The sequence below is a fragment of the Anomalospiza imberbis genome, chromosome 1 (assembly GCF_031753505.1).
Source record: "Anomalospiza imberbis isolate Cuckoo-Finch-1a 21T00152 chromosome 1, ASM3175350v1, whole genome shotgun sequence".
NCBI classification, from domain to species: Eukaryota; Metazoa; Chordata; class Aves; order Passeriformes; family Viduidae; genus Anomalospiza; species Anomalospiza imberbis.
In genome coordinates this window covers 121,220,728-121,230,398 of record NC_089681.1, presented here as the reverse complement: position 1 = coordinate 121,230,398, position 9,671 = coordinate 121,220,728, and the positions used below count along the sequence as shown (strand labels likewise).

The 9,671-nt window shown below is 50.5% G+C and overlaps 1 protein-coding gene across 1 annotated transcript; it reads right to left on the bottom strand.

Moving 5' to 3' along the window:
• Positions 1–4,943: 4,943 nt before the first annotated feature.
• On the bottom strand, positions 4,944–7,957 carry SP8 (Sp8 transcription factor). The gene is made up of 2 exons (XM_068209255.1): positions 7,635–7,957; positions 4,944–6,550 (listed from the first exon to the last, which is right to left on the bottom strand). The coding sequence occupies exons 1-2, from the start codon at positions 7,653–7,655 to the stop codon at positions 5,072–5,074; spliced, it is 1,500 nt and encodes a 499-aa protein (XP_068065356.1). The 5' UTR covers positions 7,656–7,957; the 3' UTR covers positions 4,944–5,071.
• Between the last annotated feature and the right edge of the window lie 1,714 nt (positions 7,958–9,671).

Below are 9,671 nucleotides of genomic sequence, written 5' to 3'. Positions count from 1 at the left end.
AGGTACATACAGGCACATCCTCCTGTCTCACGGGATGAGGACAGGCGTAAAGCAAAGTATGTTGTCGGCAATAATGATAATAATAATACTAAAAAAAGATAAAAGTATTCTTTTCCTCGTCCCCGCAAAAGAAATTTGCACGGCTTGACATGGCCCCAGAAGCAAAAGCTGTTCAAAAGAAGCCTCCCGCCCAAGTATCTCTCTTTCCATAACAAGGGGTGAACGCTCACATGCCTTCTTTCTGCGTCCCCGACACACAGGGCAGCCCCGAGGCTCCAGCCGGGAGCGGGGGCTGCTCCCAGCATCGCCTCCCTGGGGACACCAACTTTGCGCAAGCGTCGGGGCTCCCTGTCTGCTTTTTGTACTATGAAGAGCAGTATCGCTCAGGCTGAAAAGGAGAATTCTCCCATTGCCAAGATCAAGATTAGTCCACAGGAGCTTGATCCATTATTCCGCTCCTCACCGGGCCTTGCAGGCAATATAAATCTGCTTCTTGAAAAATTGTGCCCCTCTCAAGAAGTAATAGAGGATCCCAGTTTGTTTCGAAATCCACAAGTGTAAAATGGAATTACTCTGTATTTAAAGTGCCCCACTAAATCTCCTATGCACTTGCCATTATCCCCTATTTCCCTAATCCCTTTTTTTTAAAAAGTAATTCCAAGTGGCAGTTACAAAACCATAGGACAGGAAACACAGTAATTGTCCTAAATAGCGCAGTTTTTCCTCAATACACACCTTCCTGATGTGCAACAATTTCTCCATACATTTTAGCAAAAGACAAACAGTTTGCTTAAAATGATGCCATAACAAGTCAAAAGTGAAAATTTGGTGTTCTACTTTTTAAAGCAGATATTGCAAAATGTGCTCCCCTCCATGGAATTGTTGAGGAATTTTTAATATATCTTCATGATTTTAAAAAAAAAAGTGTCATGGAGTGAGCTTAGAAAGTGCCCCGATTTATTCTAAGAAACATAAGGTTATTCTGATACAGCGAAAAAGTTTTGTCTTTTCATCATAAATCTGGAGAGAGCATAAGCAACTGCACACCTAATTTGCTCACACTTTTTCCCAGCTCCTTCTTCGCAAAGATAAACCAGAGGTTGCTTCACAGAATGTAACTGAAATGTGGCAGGTTTTGGCAAGTGCATACTTACTTTCAGCCACTCTTGCTGAAAGATTTGTTGGACTGCATCAAGTATCCTTACTCCATCACCTTTACAGCTGTGAATGTGTTGACGGCTGGATTAGCCACCACATCCACAAATAAAGCATTTGATCTTTCAGTTATTGTTTTCTGCTTTTGCATTCCTAGACTGGAATCGAGGAGAAGGCAACACCTTTTGATCACAGTTTAGTCTCGTCAGGCACAGGCCGAGAGTAGCAGGAAAGGCACTACCAGCAAGCAGAAATGAAGTGGCGTTTTACATCACTTCAGCTCCACACATCTCCCGTCACTGCTCTATTGAAAATTTAAACTGGAAAATGACAATAAAAAGCCAGAATAATGGGTAAAGCAGGACACGAAATTCGATAGACATTGCTACGAGCTTGAAGGGAAGCGACTTAAAAGGTCAGAGAGCAAACGGGAATGGCCACAATCATCTGAAGGCAGTTGGAAGGTAGGTTGATGGACACCGGTTTGACCTGCAGGTCAGCAAACTAGTTTAACTCTACCTTGATCTGCACAACGCAGAGACAAGTTCCCAGCTCCTATCAAGCAACTCAATGCCCATATCTGGAAGGTTTTAGTAAAAGTAAATCCACTGCAAAAAGGAGCTATTCAGCCTTCAAGTGCTGGGTTTTACTGGTAAAAGAAAGGAAAAATATGTGTGTTCTCACACAGCCTGGATCCAAACTGGTGGCTCCCAAACAGCAGCAGCACACGCTCCTTCCTGGGTGAAGGATGAGTTTTGCTGCTGGCTCTATCCCACTGCCAGACAGTCCCGAGATGGAGCAACCAGTGCCCTAAAGAAACCACCAAGCTCCTGGACAATACCATCTTGACAGCGCTCTTTTTGCAGGTAGATATCGGAGAAGCAGTATTAGAAGTTATTCTCTTCTCCATTACCCTTTTTGCTAGATGCTCAGATCATTTCATCAGGACCAAAATTTCCAAGTAACATAACCACTGCCCCTCACTTCCACTGGGGAAATCAGGTGCTGCTACACCATCCCATTTACATGGCATTAAGAAACAAAAAAATCAGAGCAAACTGTTGCTTTGTTTCAGTAGCAAACTTTGCAGGCCTCTCTTGGTTGCATTTGTAATGAAGAAAAATCTGAATGCCGCTCAGAAAAAGTCAACCAGAGCAACTCTTGTTGCTTTGCATGCTACACCATGCAAAGAACCAAAATCTTGAATGCATCTGGAGTTGACTGGTCTGTACTTTTTGCCCTGCAGTTTAATACCTGTTGTTTAAGGTTCTACTAACATGTGTTTTACATGTGTTCACAAAAGATCATTCTGCTATGCAGATTACATGCTCTAGCCCTAATTTTTCAGTACCCCAACAGTGAGCATCACCTCCCTAGGTAACACAAGAGGCCAGATTTCCAAACAGAAACAACACGACCTCCACACGCTTCCCCACCCCCATCTCCCCACCCCCCAAAGAAGGTGGTAAAAGAAAGTTTTAAGAGTTTGAAGGGTTTCTGGTTTGGTTTCGGTTTTGGTTTGGTGTTTTGGGGTTTTTTTGCCAAAATGCTACTCAAATGCACAATTGTGTTTTTATTGTTGTCCAGGGGGAGCTTGTGGAAAAGATTTGAAGGACACAGCAAGGGCGGCAGCGCTTGACCGGCTGGCTGACAGCACCCCGCAGCCCCTGAAATTGCCCAGATTCCCGGTTCCTTGGGGAAAACGCTCCCGAACAAGAAGGGAGTTTTCACACACAACCGCGAAGTTTCCCAGCCCTGAGACCTGAAGAAGCTAGTGCTCTCTACGGCAATTAGCATCGCTCCCAGCCACAACCACCTCACCTCAAAACAAAAGCGGAGGACCACTTTTTCTTTTGTCTTTTAAAGCAATAATGACCCTCAGCATTTCAATATTAAATCTCCTTTCACAATGGATCTGGCGTGATGTGAAAAAAAATTTCAAGGAGGAGGTATATGCAAAGCAGCTTCTCAAACATACTCAGATTTGGGAGAGGCACTGTAAAATTAGTCTGATAAAAACAATTTTCTTTAAAAAAGGGCTCATGTCTTTCATTTATTTGCCCCTGATGGTACATTTTAAAAAGTATGAAACAGAACAACTTACCCATTTTAATGCCTCAAAGCTGCTCTCAGTATGTGCTAAAATTTACTTTCATTGTATGTTTTCTCTGAAACTCTAGAGAACAACTCATGCCATATGAGTTCAAAGTAAATCATTGACTGTAACGATGTATTTACAATGAAGAAAAACAACTAGCTGACCTAAGGTAGAATGATTTTCTGGAGTTTATTAATACCATTTAAAATATTACAGATAAAAATCAATTACATTTCATGCATTTAAAATGCAAATCTAAAATGTTCCAGCGAGGGGCTTTTCATTTCAATGTGAAATATCCAAATTATTTCAACATTACAATGAGACAATTAGTTTGCAGCATTGCAAACTGCTAATGTAGTGTCAGGAGTGTTTATTAACATTTATCAATATTATTTTCAGGAAATACACATAGGCCAACGTTAGTTCAGTTTCACTTGGACATTTTATTTAATACATGGGTTGTGGCAAACCCACTTTATGAAATATAGGAGAACTCTCACTGTAACTATACCTGAACTGCCAGCAAATGCAAATAAGTACATGCTCCATTAAATTAGATGTCATTCAACATTTATCAAATATTGTTTGCTTAATTACAGTTGTATGCCTAGCTAAATTAATATTCAAGCAAAACCTATATCCTGAAGTGTGATTTGATGCACACTTCAAGAAAGGAGTCCAGAAAAAAAATCCAGTGAACCAGGACTGCAACAAGAATGTTTTCTCGTGACAGGAAAAGAAATAAAAATTAAAAAGGAAAAAAAAAAAGCTCAAGTGTACTTCAATATATTTTCAAATATTTACTGGAAGAAATGTACAAGAAAAATACTATACAAAATCGTCTCCTGGACAACTGCACCTCACACCGATTGGTGGAGTTTTATTTGTTAGCTAATCTAGAACGATTTCCCAGTGGTACAAACCTATAGGTTCAGATGCATTTTACAAATATTTAATTTTCTTATTTCCCCCCGGCCTCCCTTTTTTGGCATTGGAAATACAACTTCGCTTAAAACCCACGGTTCTTCTTCATCTGTCTGAAGTTAAAAAAAAAATATACGACTTTCAATCTAATTATTTTCAAAGTATTTCACGATTCCTGCTCAAACGAGAATTATACAAATATGCTGGCAAGCGCAGTGAAATTCGGACTCGAGGAGGTAAACGATTTGTTAAAATTAAAAATTAAAAAAAAAAAAAAAAAAAAAAAAAAGGGGAAAGGGAAATAAGCACACTGCCGCTCCGGTCCCGGGAGCAGACGGGCTCCGAGCAGGTACCGGGATGAGAGCAGGTCCGAGTGTGTGCTCGGCGCTCTGCGGGGCACGGAGCGCGGCTGGCGGCGCTGCCGTCGGAGGCCCCGCTGCGGAGCAGCGCCGGCCCGCCCGCCCCACCGGGGCACCGCGGTTGTACCGGCGCCAGTGGCGGAGGGTGGGAGTACGGGACAGTTTCCAGCAGCAAAGCGAGAGGGGACGTGGGTGTTTTTTCCGCTCTAAAAGAAACACGAGGCGGGGGGGTCTCAAGGCGAAGGGGAAAGGAGGCGGCGGCGGGGCCGCCCCATGGGGGTCGCGGCTCTCCGCCCTTGCCGAGCCGCTCCCCTGCCCCCGTCGCGGGGGTTGCACGGCCCGGCCGCACCGCCAGCACCGTGCGGGGCTCCGGGAGGGCAGCGGAGCGGCCGCGAGGCTGAGCGCTGTTCTTGCGGAGCCGTGCCAGCTACTTACGTGTCCGCGTCCCCGCCGCAGGGCTGCGCGCTCGGGGGGCTGCGCGACCAGGAGGGCGGCGGGACTGGGGGGCGCGACGGCCCCGAGCCTCCGCCTGTCACTCCAGGCCGTTGCGGTGGCCGGGCTCGGGGGGTGGCAGCAGCTCTGGGGAATGGCAGGGCGGACTGCCGGCCGCGCTGTGCTCGCTGTCGGTGTCGCTGCCCTTCTTGCCGCCGGGGCCTGGGCCGCCGCCGGGGCCGCCGCCGCCGGGGCCCCCGGCGCCTCCGGGGCCGCTGTGGGTCTTGACGTGCTTGCTGAGGTGGTCGCTGCGCATGAAGCGCTTGTTGCAGACGGGGCAGGCGAAGCGCTTCTCGCCCGTGTGGGTCCGCAGGTGCCGCTGCAGCTCGTCGGAGCGGGTGAAGCGCTTGCCGCAGAAGAGCCAGTTGCAGACGAAGGGCCGCTCGCCCGTGTGCCAGCGCAGGTGCGCCTTCAGGTGCGAGGTTTTGCCGTAGACCTTGCCACAGCCGGGGATGTGGCAGCTGTGCAGCCCTTTGCGCCGCAGGCTGGCCCCCGCCGGCCCCAGCCGCTCGGCCTCCTGGCAGTTGGGGCAGTCGCAGGTGGCGCGCCCCGAGTAGCGGCGGGCGGAGGAGCGCGGCGAAGCGGCCAGTGGCGCGGCGGGGCCGCCGCCCAGCATGGAGCCCCCGGCGCCGGCCAGCGGCGAGGGGGCCGAGTCCGGGTAGGAGCCGGGCAGCACCGGCTTAAATCCGTCCATGAGATGCTGCCCGGCGGGGCTTAGGAGGTGCGAGGAGGCGCCGCTGCTGAAGGCCGAGTGGCCCAGGCCCGAGTAATCCGAGTTGTAGCCGCCCAGTGGCGAGTGGAGCGAGGTCTGGAGTCCGCCGGGCGCCGGGTGCAGCGAGCCGGGCAGCGCGGCCGCCCCGTTGGGGCTCTGCACGTCGATCCAGCCGGCGCCCACGTCCCACCAGCTGGAGGCGCCCGCTGAGCCAACCTCTCCGGCGCCGAGCCCCGGGTGCGAGGGCTTGAACCAGGACTCGTAGGGGTGCGCCATGCCCACCCGCGGGTAGATGCCCTGCAGCCCCTCCACCGACGTGTGCACCTTGGAGATGAAGACGGGCTGGTGCGCCGCCGCCTCCTGTCCTGCCGCCCCACCGCCGCCGCCTCCGCCGCCGCCGCCGCCACCGGCGCTGCCTGGCGCCTGGAAGACGGAGTAGTCGTTGGCGAAGGGCGAGCTGGCGGCCGCCGCGCTGCTGGAAGTGAGGGAGAAGGCGCTGGAGCCCGGAGAGCCGCCGCAGCTGAACGAGTCCGAGACGAGGGCGGCCGCCGCCGCCGCCGCCGCTGCCGCCGCCGCCGAGGAGCCGTTCCGCGCCGCGCCCGCCACGCCGAAGCCCGGGAGGCCGGAGCCCACGGCGCCGCAGCTGCCCGCCGAGGCTGAGGAGGAGGAGCGTTTCCAGGGGTGGAAGCCTTTGCCGAAGGAGGACGTGCTGTCCGAAAGGGCGGACGGCGAGGGGCTTGGGCTGCCGATCTTGTTGCAGGTCGCGGCGAGCATGGCCAGCGGCGTGGAGCCTACCCGCGGTTCCTCCTGAGGGCACAGAGGGGAGACGACCGTCCCGCCGGCGTCAGGGAGGGAGCGGCCCCGCGCCGCCGCCCCGCGCCCCGCGTTCCGCGCCCGGCACCGCTCCGCCGCCCGGCCCCGCTCCGCTCCGCCGCCCGGCCCCGGGCGCAAAGTTTCGCGACTCCCGCGGGAGGATCCCTTCGCTGGGGCCGGCACCGCAGTTCTGCCTCCAAACGCCTACCGGGTCTTTTTTCACCGTCCAACTCCCCTCCCCCGAAGGAGCTCAGGAAGGGTTAAAAAAGGGGGAGAAAAAAAGAGAGGGGAAAAAAGTTTCGTCTGTTACCGTAGCTTTAAAGATGCCCCCGGCACGGCGGCAGCTACGTTTCAGCCTGCTCCCTTTCCCCGGTACGTGGCCGGTCCCCGTCCCTCAGGCCAGTAAGGCTGTTTTCTTAAATATAGAATCGCAGGTCTATCAAATTACTACTTTTTTTTTTTTTTTTAAGCGTCCTTTAAATCAGCCTAATTTATGTAGCAACGATAATGAAATACATATATAAATTTAACATATGTAAATATGTATGCATACACGACTTGAACGTACCTGCTAGACACGGTGGGTTGTGTTATTTTAAAGGGAAATAAAAAGCCACAATCTGTTGCAAATTTTATAAAAAATTGCACTCAAAAAAAAAAAAAAAAAAACCGATAGTGCTGGGTTTGGGATTATTTTTTTTGTTTGTTGTTTCTTTTCTTCCAGCAGTCACATGTAAAGAAGAAAAGCCACTTCTTCGGGGGCACAGGACCAGCACAGCCCAGGCGCTGTAGGTTGTTTCTACAAATGCCCTTAAAACCTTTTCTTGCTCACTGAAAAGTGACTCTGCCCCCTTTTCCCCCTCTCACTCTTTCTTTTCTCCTAAATTCACTTGTACTTAAGCTAAAAAAAAAAAAAAAAAAAAAAAAAGGAAAAAAAAAAGAAAAAGAAAAAAAAAAAGACAGGCTGAATAGAGGAGACTGATAGCCCCGGTCAAGACAGGGGTTATTTTAACCCCCTCCAATCGACAATAAAAAGAGACCAATTAAACCAGCAAGAGAAAAAAATCCTTAGACTCACCCCTAGAAGTGAAGTTGCCATCACACAAAAGTGCCCTCCTCTCAGAGGATCTTTTTTATATTGATAAATCAGAGGCAGTGTTTTTTTTTAGAGGTGTGCAATACAATGATCAGTTCCGCCCATTCCACCACAATTGTAGCTCCCTCGCCGGCTTTGAAGTGCCGCTGAGCCACCGCCAGCCAATCCCCGCCACCGCCGCCTCGCTCGCCGACGTGACTGCGTGAAGTCAGCAGCGCCGTCGAGCCCGGCCGTCGAGCCCCGCCGGCGCTGATGACCTCACGCACTCACGTCGGCGAGCGGCGCGAGCTGTGGTCCCGGTCCGCAGGGACCGCTCATCCCGGGTCGGGCTACTTCGTCCCGGCCGCCCCTTTCCATCACCCCCCCACCCCCCGTGTGCGCAATTTGACAACAGTTGCTTTTGTGGTTTTGTTTTTGGTTTTTTTGGTTTTTTGTTTTTTTTTTTCCCGCGGAACGATTAATGTTTGAATTTTTATATCATCATCATCATAATCTCAGTCTTACTATGATTATCGGCACGGACTGGCGAGAGCGGTAGCATCCCGTTTCTCCGCTAGTCCCCCCCTTTCCCCCTTCCCGATCGCTTCTGGTCAGCCCTTTTTCTCCCCTTGTCCGGCAATGGGGGGAAACATTTTAGGCCACTGCTGCCTGTCCCTCCCTCCCTTCTCGCCCTCGCCGACCGCGGTTTCAGGCGTGATTCTTGGCGGAGGGGTTGCACAAGCGGAGTCCACCCGGGCGGCACCGGCACAATCAGGGGCGGCTTCCCGCCCCCTCGTCCCCCTCGAAGGTGAGCGATTTGCTCCCCTCGACTCCTCGCCCAGCCCTGGGAGGCTGCGAGGAAGGGCAGAGCCCTCTTCTCCTGTCCCTAGGGGACCCCGCTCGGCCCGGCCCTGCTCGCCCAGGTGCTCTCACCCCCGCGGGCTTTCCATGGCTTTGCTTAGCTTTCCAGGGGATGTTTTTCTCTCGGCTTCGGTTTTGACCCGTTTCCGTGTCGTGGGGATATTGACTGTACATCATATCTATTGATCAAGGGAGTAATGTACATTATCATACTTTGAAGTAAGAGTGAAGTAAATTAATGAACTGCTTTCTTTCTCTGAAAGCTGACGCTTACCATAAATGTCGCGTTTCCCTCTGCAAGCTGCTCTGAATGATTTTAGCCTGTTGAGAAGGCGTGACAGGCCAGCCCAGAAGGAGGAAGGGGTGGGGGAAGGAGGGAACTCCGTTTAACAAATAAAAAAGAATTAACTTCATTGCTTTGGTCTCCTTCTATAATGATATTCATTTTACAGACCTAACGCACACTTGTTTAAATTTCGGGTTTAATTTAATCAATATTATCACCCGCAAAGAGGGGAAGAACATTTCTCGGAGATACTCCCTTGTATGAATGCTTATTAACTTTTTATCTCCACTTTCTTTATGTGCTGGAGATGGGGAGGAACTATTAAGACATAGATCAGAAACCGTAAGAGCAAAACAAGCATCGTGAGCATTACATTTTAGATGAACACAAAATCGCATTTTGTGGTGTGCCAGGTTAGGTAAAAAGATAGACACGCATTCCTTTCAGCCCCAGAAAGACTGAGAGACTTTGCCATACACCGGAGAAGTAGAAGCCTTTAGTGATATATCTCTTTTGAGGACAGCCTCGTCGGGTGGGTCTTCCATTCGCATCCGTATTTTGTCTGCACTTGTCTGCCCAGAGGAAATGTGTCCTTTTTTGATCTTTTCGTGTTTGTTTGTTCCGATGCTTGCCTTCACTCCTTTGATTTGGGGTCGAAAATCCTCAATTTTCAGTGCACTTTTCCTTTAAAAGCACCATGTGGGAAATTATGAAAAACTCGTTGTAAAAATAGTCGTGGGAGTCTTTACAAGGGAACTCAACTGAGAGGGAGGAAAAAATAAAGGCAAATACATCAGAACAGAAATCACAAAACTCCTGCCAGTGGGCATCCTCTTGCTACTCTGATAATTTTCCTGAAACTGGAAAAGCAGCAGCTTCTGAACTTTGAGAGC

Excerpts from the sequence above, each read along its gene's own strand:
- SP8 (XM_068209255.1), bottom strand. The coding sequence starts at position 7,655 with ATGGCAACTTCACTTCTAGGG. Across the intron at positions 6,551-7,634 it reads TGGCAACTTCACTTCTAGGG|GAGGAACCGCGGGTAGGCTC; the intron begins GTGAGTCTAAGG and ends CTGTGCCCTCAG.